General features: G+C 31.8%; 1 protein-coding gene across 2 annotated transcripts; it reads left to right on the top strand.

Annotated features, from left to right (window-relative positions):
* The first annotated feature begins 2,633 nt into the window (after positions 1-2,633).
* LOC111299832 (uncharacterized) lies at positions 2,634-10,936 on the top strand. 2 transcript variants are annotated; one of them, XR_016329952.1, is made up of 8 exons: positions 2,634-3,012; positions 3,450-3,535; positions 5,021-5,167; positions 5,275-5,383; positions 7,615-7,738; positions 7,883-7,968; positions 9,382-9,652; positions 10,347-10,936. XR_016329952.1 is itself a non-coding variant. In XM_022895299.2 (7 exons), the coding sequence occupies exons 1-7, from the start codon at positions 2,889-2,891 to the stop codon at positions 10,452-10,454; spliced, it is 969 nt and encodes a 322-aa protein (XP_022751034.1). In that variant the 5' UTR covers positions 2,634-2,888; the 3' UTR covers positions 10,455-10,936. The 2 variants fall into 2 exon arrangements, 1 of the variants encoding a protein (XP_022751034.1); XM_022895299.2 differs by lacking the exon at positions 7,883-7,968.
* The last annotated feature ends 1,599 nt before the right edge of the window (positions 10,937-12,535 follow it).

Below are 12,535 nucleotides of genomic sequence, written 5' to 3'. Positions count from 1 at the left end.
GAATTTTCGATGATGGGATTCTAGAGAAGTCTAAGTAGTGATTTTTAATAAATCCCTAGGTGAGAAAATTTTTTTAAATTATTGTTAAAGTATTAGGATATTTAGGACAATTTTCAAGAAAAAATTATCATTTACTTTTCCTCATTAAAAAAAAAATATTACAATGTAATAATGTTATAAATAAATTCATACGCATCATATTACATCCATACACACCAATTCTATAAATAAATGAAATCTCTGAGGACGAGATCTTAAAAAAGTTTGAGTAGTGATTTTTTTAAAAAATTTTAAGTGAGAAAATTTATCTAAGATGTCGTTAATATACTGAGCATTTAGTATAGTTTTTTATAAAGATTTCTCTATTTTTTTAAAATAGAATAAGAAATGAATTTTTAGAATTAAATCATTGGTATCATATTTTATATGCATTATAAATATTGATTTTGAAGGTAAATATGAACCTTCGAAAATGAGATTTTAAGATAATTCGAATAACAATACTTAAGAAATCCCTAGGTAAAAAAATTTCTTTAAATGTTGCCAACATATTGAGATATTTTAAGAATTCTTTTAATAACAAGATTCTAATTTATTTTTCTTAAATAAAATAGAATAATAAAAAAATCAAAATTATTGCAAACAAAGGGAGTCAAGAAAATTATTTTTAAATACTAAATTCAAGATCATTTTTGTCAAAAATAAAAAAAATAGCACATAATTAATTAATATCTTTTTTAAAATAGGCATTGTAAGGGTACTAATCTTTATCCACATGTAACCGTACTCTCGAACCTGACTTTTTTTTTGCAAACCCCAAAAATTATCTTTTTTATAAAGTTTTAATTGATTTCAAGATTTTATTAAAAAGTTAAGTTTTAATAAGTGGCTAATCTCACTAGGCCAAAAAAAGATTGGTGACGACTCCATATGTTTTAAAATTCGTCTGGTGAACCTAAAATTATTACGACATTAATTATTGTTTCAAAAATTGTTAACTTGTCGTGCAATTCTTCTGAAGATATTGCATTTTCCTTTACTCTTATTGCTATTAAAATTTCTCTGAATTCCATGCTTAGACCATTAAAAATTAAGATTATGAGATCATTTTTTGCTATTGGCACGTGGGCTAAAGTTAACTTATCTACAATACTTTTCATAGCTTGCACATATTCTATTATAGACTTACTCCTTTGTATGGACAATGATAATTTCTTTTTTAGTGACATCACTCTTGATCTATTTTACTTACAAATAAAATTTATAAATTTTGTCATGTCATTGCTTTATGAGATAACTTGGTAGTGGCCATCATAGGTATCATTGATTCAATGACAGATGATACAAGGGCATGCAGAATAAGTTTGTTTTGTCTAATCCATTTGGTGTATTTTGGATTTGGGGTTGTTTTGTCTTAAATAGTGATGACTAGGGGCTAGACATAGATATATGCCATTGACATATCTTATTAAGTCAAGGCCAACCAATAAAGTATCAAATTGTAGGTGTTAGGATGGGAAATTGTTGCTTTTTAATTTTAAAAAAAGTTGAATGCTTGAGTTTATTTAAAAAAAATTTAGGTTTTGTGGTGTTAGCAACAAAAATGTTAGTTGTCATTTGAATGAAAAAGAGTTGTTAAACTTAGAGAGGCTTTGATACCATATAAAGATAGTATGAAATGAAGGAAGAATTCAATGTTTCATTTCTCTAGGATACATGTATATACACTTGAGTTCAGAGATAGGTTTGATCTTATCTCCTATTCAAGATTGAATCATAATCTTGTAATTTCTATTTAAGCTACAATAAAGAATTGATTGAATTACATTTCAAATAGCTTAAACTGCTTAGTTAACTACATATAAGATTTTCAAGTTGCTGAGCTGATATTGGTAGCTTAATTTGATCTTCAAGCATATGTTGCTAAGAGTGACATTTTGTTTAGATAATGATATAGTTGAGATTGCAATTGTTGAGTTCTTGAATTTATTATTGTAGTTGATACAACTATTGTTACACCCTTGATATGATCATGTAGCTAGTGATGCAGTTGGGAGAATGTCTATCTGTTAATGTTGTTATTACTGTATAAGTTTAACATAAGCTGTGGAATAAAGAGGCAAAAATGTGAAATAATAAGTTTTTTTAGATATATTTGAATTATTACATTAATTTGGTTTGAAAGTTGAATTAATAAAAAATTAAAATTAATTCAAAATTATTTTTAAAAATAAATTAAAATTAATTTGATAATCGATTAATTAATCGAATTAAATCGATTCAGTCAATTAATTCAGTTAAAATCGAATTTCAAATATCTATTTTAAACTATCAAAAATTAAAAATTATTCATAAAAATAATTAATACATATACAAAAAATTATTTTTATTAGAAACAAAACATATCAATTATTAAAATGATGATATTTTTTTAAAAAAGAATTGAAACTCTAAAAAATTAAAAGGAAAAGAAAAAAAAAACCACCCGCACGTGCAAGAGTTGTAAACTGCTATTGTTCAGTGTTTAGCGAAGTTCGCATTGGATAACGTAAGCACAGAAAAAGACGGGGACACGTTAGTCAAGGTGGGAAAAGCCATGGTTATTACGGGAAACGCAAAAACTATTCCAATTTTCGTAAATACTTTTTTTTGTCCAAAATGACAAAAAGAGAAAAAAATGTCAAGGAAAAGAGTTTATATGTGAAATAATAAAAATAAAAAAGCAAAAAATAAAAAATAAAAACTAGTAGATGAAATTCCTCTGAAAGAACCACAGTAGCAGCAGCTTTAAAGGGACAGAGGGAAACTGTAAATTTCTAGTTTTTAAGATTCGATCCCAGCTATTCTTTTTCTTTTCTTTTTTTTTTTTGTCTCTCTGTTAATCAACAATGAGCGATCAATTAGAGGAATCGCCTCTCATGGCTCCCCCACCGATAACCGAGCCCAGCGAGATCGACCTCGAGGCCGGCCCTGCCGATCAAATTCAGTGTCGAATTTGCCTTGAAACCGACGGTACTTTCTAATTTAAACCCTCATTTCTCGAAATTTCGCTTTCTTATTTTTTTAATTAAAAATTTTTGGTTTCACCGATTTTGCTCTGAATTATGCTCTTTTTGCTTATTTCTACACATTAACTCGACAACATTCCGGTCAATCCAATAAACTCTATAATTTGTTTTTCAAAATTAAGTTACGTGCACCGCTCTAGTATTACAAGTTCAATTTTTTTGGGTTACGGAACTGATTGGATTATTAACCGAATTTAGAGAGGAAAATAATAGCAGTTTTTATTTTAAATTCCAGTATTTATTATTTTAAAAAATATATTTTGAATAAGGAATTCCTACGCAATAATGTTTAATAAATCATAAAAAAACTCAAGTATTGCTGCCAATTATGATTTTGACGGAACTTGTGCTAATAGTTCAATGTGCAATGGTTTTCCTCAGGTAGAGATTTTATTGCTCCTTGCAAGTGCAAAGGAACCTCAAAATATGTACACCGCGAATGCTTAGATCATTGGCGAGCTGTAAAGGTATTGATATTAATACCCATTTTCTTCCTTTCCTCATTTGAGAATTCAGGTGCATTATGCTATACTTGTACTATGTTTCCTTGGTGAGCCTAGGAATGGGTTTATATATATATATATATATATATATTATTGCTTAGGCTAAATTGCACTGTTGGAGTGTTAGTTTTATGATGTTAATTGTTCTCATAATTTTGATATAATTTCTTTATTCTGCCTGTTTCTTCTAAGAAGTAAAAATTAGACAACTATACAACTTAAAAAAGATTACATATGAGCTACATTAGTTCTTTGTTCAGTAATGGAGACAAAAAGCATTGTTTTTGCCTTATAAATTCCCCATAAATGCAAGTTTACTTCAGTTGACTTAGAGAGAGCCTTTTCCTAGTTTTTTTCATCCCAATGTTTGTCTATAGTAATTAATATAACTCTTCCATGCCACATTTTGTATATTTTATTAACAGAAACTGATAAAGGGTAACATTGGATCAATGGTAAATTCATAGATGAAAAGTTGGGGACAAATTCTAATTCATTTAAAATCTGGTTTAGCTTAATATGGTTAGCTATCAGCTTCATTCTATATCGAAATTCATTATATTTCATGAGGATTGTGATTTCACACTGAATGGCATTCAATCCCCCCCCCCCCCCCCCCCCAATCTAATGTTGTCAATTGGCCTTCATCAAAGGCAAAGACATACAGGATACAATTGTTCGTCTATTCTGTAAAGTTGTCCTATCAGTGGTTCAGTACCTTGTTGCTGACTTACTTTCCAATGCTTAAGTTCAATTTAATCTAATGAGCATACAGGAAGAAATGGTTTCAGTTTTTCCCATTTATTTTGATTGTGTTTGTTACTTTGATAGCTTCCAATGCAGTTTAGATTGGAAAGTGTTCCTAACAGGAATTTGGAAAACTTTGTGCAGTATACCTTGGACTTACCTCAAATAAAGCATATAACTCCAAACATGAGTAATCAAGTCAAAGTCAAGTATGATATACCAAAATGTAATAGAATTTCGAGAAATGTAGCTGTATTAGATTTTCTCTGACATTGGTATCTGTCTAAATAGCCTAATAGTTGAACATACTTCACTTTAAGACTGATGTTCTTGGATATCCCTTGGCAAAAACCAGAGAAAAAGTTCTGAAATAAATGGTTTGAACAGTTATAGAAGATTTACAACAATCAACAAAGCAAGCATTGTGATATGAAATTAATTCTTTTAGTTATGGTATTCATTATTCTATGTTGCTTATCTTCTTGAAGACTACCTACATAAAAGGATGACCAGAGCATAGGACAATGTTGGTTTTAATTGGTTATGTCTATGCGCACACACATGCATAGACTGATATCCAGTAATCAGGAGGGAATTGGACGTTGGTGTTAGCTTGTTTGTGTGTTTTTCATAGGCATCACACTATTTTGCTGTTTCCTAGCTGCCATATATCATAAAGTCTAGTTTGTTTTTTTTTTGCAGGAAGGGTTTGCATTTGCTCATTGCACAACCTGTAAAGCTCCTTATCATTTGAGAGTTCATGTTGCAGCTGATAGGAAATGGCGAACCTTGAAATTCCGATTTTTTGTGACTAGAGACATTTTATCCATATTTCTGGCTGTTCAACTGGTATGTAGTCAGTCATTGATTGTTAGTTCTGGCATTTTAGTTTACTTCTCCTATTGTAAATATGTTTCTTAGGTATAATGCCTGGTTCTTTTGTTCATTGTGTTCAGGTCATTGCTTCACTGGCATATTTGGTGTATTTAATTGATGGGTACCAGCAGTCATGGCTCCGTCTTACATGGGGTTTTGATAGTGAGCTTAGTTTCTATTACATATGTGGTAAAAGCTCAAGAACCTGAAGTGATATCTTGATTAAGTTTCTTACAAACGATACAGTTTGTTTTAGTTTCCTTGTTAATCATTTTTTGGGTTATGGATTGATATATGGAAAAGAATGGCTTTGCTGTATCTCAATTTGATCCCCGATTGTTTTAAAAATATCTTTTAAAAAATTGTTAATTAATGCAACAGAGCAAAGCAACTGGAGTAATATTTCACAAACTCTTATCATATGGGACATTGTTGCTTCCCTTAGAAAACTTTGGAATGTTTTTCTTATGGAATTAACCATCATGTTCCCTTGGTTTTAGAAATAAACTTATGGTAGTTCCCAATGTGTGAATGCTAAACTTAGCAATGATAAGGTAAGCTTTATCGATTGAGTTTTTCAACCAAGGAAAGAAGCTTTATAGGTTGAGTATCTCAACCAATAAAGAAAGCTTTATAGTTTTGAGGATCTCAACCGAGAAAGTTTTATAGGTTGAGTTTTTCAATCAAGGAAAGAAATTTTATAGGTTGAGTATCAACCAATAAAGAAAGCTTTATAGGTTAGACTATGTTCAATGTTAAATGTGAAAGTCTAAGCTTTTCGAATTAGCAATATATTAAACTTGAAAATTTTAGCCTTTGAGAAATTTTCAAACTTCGATTAAGTTATACAAGTTAGTAAGCTTAAAAGGCTTGAACCATATAAAAAGTTTAGCCTTTGGCCAAAGTTGATAGTGAAAACATAGGGACATTCTTACATTTATTAGAAAGCATTTGCCAAGAAAAGCTAAGATATCTACTAGGTTATATAAGTCATCCAAGGAGAACTAAGAAGGATATTGTCTTTGATTAAGTGGTGTTTCTCAAAGAAATAAGAAGGTAAGGTTGGACTGCATTTACTGTCTAAAGAAAGACAAAGGCAACAACAAGCTAAATAGAATGAGCTAGGAAAGCTAAGCTTGAAAATTTCAAGTGTCAACATTACTATCTTACCTTCCTAAACATTACTTGCTTTCATTGTACTCAACCTAAATAGCTTCATTGCGGTGTTAGGATACTCAACCTATAAAGCTTCTTTTCTTGGTTGAGACACTCAACTTGTAAAACTTTTTTCCTTGGTTGAAATATTAAACCTATAAAGTTTCTTTCCTGTTGAAATGCTCAACCTATAAAGCTTCTTTTCTTAGTTGAGATATTCAACCTATAAAGCTTCCTTTCTTAGTTGAAATACTCAAGATATAAAGCTTCTTTCCTCAGTTCAAAAACTCAATCTATAAAAATTTTCCTTGGTTGAAATACACAATCTATAAAGCCTCTTATCTTTGGTTGAAAAACTCAAATCTATAAAGATTTCTTCCTTGATTGAGATCCTGAACTTATAAGCTTCTTTCCTTGGGCAAAATACTCAACCTATGAAGCTTCCTTCTTTGGTTGAATAATCTAACCAAGGACAAATATTAACAATTTATTATTGTTGGTTAAGATACCTTCCCACTTTATTAATAAAAATTTAGAATTTAACTTCATGTTATTTTAATCAAACATTTTAGGTGAAAGTTTATCTCATCATTTAATTTACAATTGATAATGATTAATTGCTTGATTAATTTCATATCTTAACCAAATTAGAAATTTTAATTGATTAATTTTTGCCATGTTGAAAATGAATCTCAACACCATGTTAAAGCATCTGTAGATTTCATTGCAGAGGCACAAGAATCCCCCTCATGATGTTTAATGCTGAAAACTTTGAGTTTACTGCAGAGAAAATGAAAAAAATTGTAAAAGCATTTAGGAAGTTTATGAAATATCTTTTGGAATTGAGCTCAAAGTGGTGGAAAAGGCCTCATTTAGGTCTTTAGTGATAAATAGTAATTTCATATATGTAAAAGACTAAAAATTTCATTTATGACCTTAGTTTTTGGAAGTTACTATCAATTTTCATGGTGTGAAGCTTTCTTCCCTAAATTTTGATTTCTTCTCTAAGTTGGTTAAAGTACCAAAGTGAACAAAATTTAGATTGCCTGTTGTTTTCATGGTCTTTTACATGACACCTAGTCATTTTCCAAAACTTGCTGCGTATTTCTTTCTTTGAAATTTGCCAAACACTGCTGGGTAAATTTGACTAGATTGCTTCAAGAAAATTTTCATTTATCTGGTTTTCATACTTTAATAATATTCATTATCCAAGCTTGGATGCTGTCTCTGTTGCTGATAGTTAACAAAATGATTGTTGAATGCAGGAGCATTACTATTTTTTGCTTTGCTGGGGCTATCTGGGTGCTTTATTACATGCTATGATCGAAGAGTGCGTAATGATTTGGCTCAGCCTTGTCGAGAATTATGTCTCTGTTGCTGTCAGCCGGGGTATAACTCTACTTGTAAACTTTGATGGATGTTGTTGAATTATACTGACAGTTTGATATATCGTATTCATCATTACTTTACTAAAAGTTTGTCAATTTCATATTGTTGTTATACTAAAGGAGAATGCGTACATCACTTAAACAGGTCAACTGCTGCGATTTATCATCATCTCCCTCATCTTCTCTTTCTCTTCCTTCTACCCCTCTTCTACCAAATTTGTCTCATGATTGGTAAATCAGAATTCATTTCATGTTTATCTCTATCGTTACACCTCCATATATGTCTGGATATGCTTGTGTGCAAACTTGCACAGAACACATGCACAAATATGTGTAAAGAAAGTGGCTATTTGCATCAAATTCTTCGTAATCATCATAATGTGTAAAGCTTTTTGCATGTCTTATACTATGTTCCATCTCTTTAGTCAATTACCCAATACTGTGCAATATGCAATATACTTACTCATTGCGTAGGAACTGGTGGGCTTCCTTTAATCTGAAAGGAAAATGTATGCTCAAACTGCCAATTTTCATATTTGGAGGAATCAAATGATTTTTTTCATCCTCACCCCCTTCCCCCCCCCCCCCCCCCCCCTTTTCTCTTTGCTAATATATGACATTTGTCATTTATTTGTCCATGGATTCAAGACGAAGAGGAATATTAGCAATCCTTCCTAAGGTAGCAAATAGTTGTTCTCTAACACAGACACAAAAAAAAAAAAAAAAAAAAACTCTACTTTAACCCTTTCACTGTTTATTATTATTATTATTATTATTTTACATTAACTTCCTCTACCTATGATCAAATCAATGTTTTATTTGTTTATCCTCCTAAGGTTTACTGTGCTGATTATACATGTTTTCAAATTGTAGCATAAAAGATAGCTCAAACTGATGATGTCTTTGGATTTTCTGTCATGTACCTATTACTGTATATCTGATTCATCGGCACTCACCTTTTCCCTCTTCTCTTTGAGACTTGCTACATTATGCATCTTTGGTTTGCTTTCCTTTTTCCTTTTGGGCTTGTTATTTATTTATCTTGTGTGATCTGCACAGTTTAGAAGAGTCTATCCCGAGTTGCAATTCAGGTTTGAAAAGTATATTGGCTTCATTTTTGCTCGTTGTATTATTTACCTAATTCTAAACCTTTCACTTCTCTTCCTCCTTCCCTTTCTGGTGCTCCTCTCATCAGTTAATCTTTTTGTTATGGGGTTGCCATTGTTATTGTTGCTGACACTGGACTGGGTTACTGGGGAAATGGAATATAACTTCAAATGGTCTGAAAATGGTTTTACTAGGATCTGATTTTTTTTAGAGCAGGTTGCATTTGCTTCTTATTTAATTGATATAACAAGCTATTGAAGTGGTGCTATTGATGGTGATTAAGTACATTAAATATTACTGGGGAAATGTAATATAATTTAGATGGTCTGAAAGATTTTTTTAGTAGTTGATGGATACTGGGATCTGATTTATTTTAAAACATGTTGTACTTTCTTCTTATTTCTTTGATATCCTAAGCTATGGAAGTGGTGCTAATGATAGGGATGAAGTACATATATATGTATATATATCATTCACTAATTAATTTATGTGTGTGCTTGTCAAATTATTAATTTTTTTATTTTCTAACTCTTGCAGAATGTGTGCAGACTGCCATTTACCTGGCACTCTTTGTATGTGGACTGACTGTACTGCTTGCTTTGAAAGCTGTGCCAGTGCTGCTACTGAATGTGGTTGCCTAGGAGGTGCTGGTGAAGCAGGGCTGCCATTATTGTTCATAATGGCATTGATTGTGCTTGGACTATTTACTGTGATTGGCATATTTTACAGTGTTTTGGTGGCTACAATGGTTGGACAAAGGATTTGGCAGCGACACTATCATATACTTGCTAAAAGAATGCTAACAAAAGTAGGTTGCATTGACATGTCTTCAGCTTTGATTCATGTACTACTATATAATTAAGTACAATTCTTTGGGGCATTAGGCCAACTAGGTCCAACTGAACTATTTGAGGAAGTTAATTTCTAGGTGCTAGTTTGTAGATGAATGAGCCACCTCTATACGAAGACATTAAATGGAAAGGACTGAAAATTATCATCTTGTCCCCTATTTGTTTTATGGTTAGTATGTCTATCGATGTAATGGTTTCTATGATGGGACATACAAAAGCTTCGTTTAAGTCTTATTTTAGGGTTGTCAGGAAATTTGGGTGTTTAATAATAAGCATGCTAAATGTGGCAAAAGAAGATACATTACATTTCTATGCCCCTGGCTAGGATACTCATATAATCTATGGTCCCTTTCTACATTTAACTTGTTTCCAGTTCATGTGAAGTATGCCAACAATGCTTAGAGGTCCACATGTGCTGGTTACTATTGTACTGTTCATTTTGCAAAACTAAGATGAAGTAGATTTTGAGAGCATGATGTTCTCCATTCAATTCTCAGCCTTTTTATTGGTTCATCTTTTATTTATTTATAAATTCGGTCCCAAAATATCATTTGAATATGCTGCATCTTTTTTTGTTTCTTTATTTTGTTCAGGTTGTTTCTAAACTGCTATATGGTTTAACATAATTCAGTTTTATGTTTACTATATTAGGAATATGTGGTTGAGGATGTCGATGGTGAAATGACTGGATCTGACTGGTCTCCTCCTTCTCTCCCACCTGAGCATGTCCAGCAGCTGAAAACACTTGGCCTTTTGTGAATTTAATATTATATTTTGTCATTGACAAAAACAAGATAATGTAAAGATGGAGTGGCTGCTTAATTTGGTAGGTCAGTCTTCACTACAGGCTTATGAATCCACTTCTACAAAAACGAGTTTTATGCAGTTATCAAGCAACAAAATTTAAGGTTGTCACTATCATTCAGTTGGAAGTCTGTGAATGATAAGATGTGAGAAGGTCTTAATTGTATTTTTTTTGTTTTCCATATTCTTGCAATGTTTATCTTTAGTTTCAATTCCATGAGTAGGAAAAGTAATAACTGACTATGTATTTCAAAGACAGTCCATGCTAATGGTTTCCTGCCAAATGTTAGTAACCTTATAGAGATCTATTCTTCTTTTCCTGAGAGTGGTTCCTTATGTAACCTACTTCATCCAAATTAGGTGTGTGTTTGCTGGAGGATATCTACTCTCATTGTTAATGCATTAATGAAGCTTGAATGTCCTGCTTTGTATGTTTACTGATACCTTCTCTCTTTTCATTTGTTGTTGTGTGTGTCCAATTTTTCACTGTCTTCCATACTTTTTATAACCGTTTGTACACTTAATGTGTTATATTTTACATAACCCATGTTACCCTGCAGATTGTATGGGCTTTATATAAAGATAAACCTGAAATATAGGCATTTTTCCATGTTTAGAGCTGCTAGAAGGAAAGATTTGGGCACTAAAATGAGTAAGCAACTCCTGATATACGACCCAGAGTTTAGTATTTACTCTTTTTAGTTAGTTTCCGTTGGGTGAATTGCATTGTTTAGGTTTGGTTGATATTTTGCTGCTTGTGCACTGAGAGGACAATTGAATTTGGTTTGGATCTCATCAGAGTTTGGATGCATCGGGTATGGATTCCTGACTTTTTAAGTTAAGTCAGATTGGATTTCGAGTAGTTTAGGCCCGGTTTGGTGGCATTGCTAGTGAAAGCACTTGTAATTGTAGTTCCTACATGTTTTGGTGAATTGAGAACAAATTGATCAAATAAGATTTATTTGCACATAGCACATGGCTATGGTGGATATAGAATTGTTTTGTTTACCAGGATTTAGCTTTAGTTGTGAAGAATTCCATGACGAGAACCCAAAATGCGACTTGTCCAGGTGAATCCCAGGGCATGTGGCCGAAGTGCGGAAAGAAAGGAAATGAGGAGACAAATCTTGTCCCAAAAACTGACAAAAATGACCAAAATGTTGTGGCTGACATGTGCAAACACGCTTCTAATCCATTTCACGACAAAATCAAGAACCTAAAGGACAATGACATTGTAAAATTTAGTTTATGGGACGTTATCATTCTCATATTTTATCTTTAGATTTAATTCACTTTTGGATTTGGTCCAACGAGTTAGGTACAAAATGTTGATTAAGCCCAGCAGTTTTTTGGGAAACAAAAATTAAATCGTTTTTCACTCTCTCAACTAAATTTCTTTATTCACTTAATTTTTCCATCTCAAAAGCACCTTGACAATTGTTCTATTTGGCCTGACTTATGAATCCCACGGCATGTGACCGAACTGCCAAGATGAGGAAGCTAGTCTTCGTCCTAAAAACTAACAAAAGGAGAGAATTTAGAGTCGAAAGGTTAAAAAATATTATACAAATTATTATGCATTAGGCTTTATCCATTGTACTATTAATTCAGTTGAGGTTTTTCTATTGTTTTAGGGTAAATTTTTAGCTCTTTTTTATATTTTTAATTAAATTTCAAGTTATAGGATAAAAAGTACAAAAAATAAAAGAATTTTTTTTAATTTGTTGTGAAGTATAATTTTAATTTATTACTTTTATTTATTTTGTCTTTGTGATGATATCACGGGACGAGTATGATGGCAGAATGGAATCAAAGGGTAAGAAGGTCAAGTTGGCAGCTAAGGTTCGTAAAAGAAGGGAGGTGGGCATGAAGAAATGAGTAGAATTCGAGAAAAATGCTGAAGCACTGCCACCTGGAGAAGGCTAACAACTACTAGACGGTATTAACGGTTTAGTTGAGTTGTCAGCTAGCCAATGATTAGTTGTAAATTTGTTAATGCAGTAGTCAAGATAATAATAGTTAGTTGTTTTTATTCA

The sequence above is a fragment of the Durio zibethinus genome, chromosome 18, assembly GCF_047325235.1.
Source record: "Durio zibethinus cultivar Kanyao isolate XHJ-2024 chromosome 18, ASM4732523v1, whole genome shotgun sequence".
Taxonomy (NCBI): Eukaryota; Viridiplantae; Streptophyta; class Magnoliopsida; order Malvales; family Malvaceae; genus Durio; species Durio zibethinus.
This window is presented reverse-complemented; position numbering and strand designations above follow the sequence as displayed.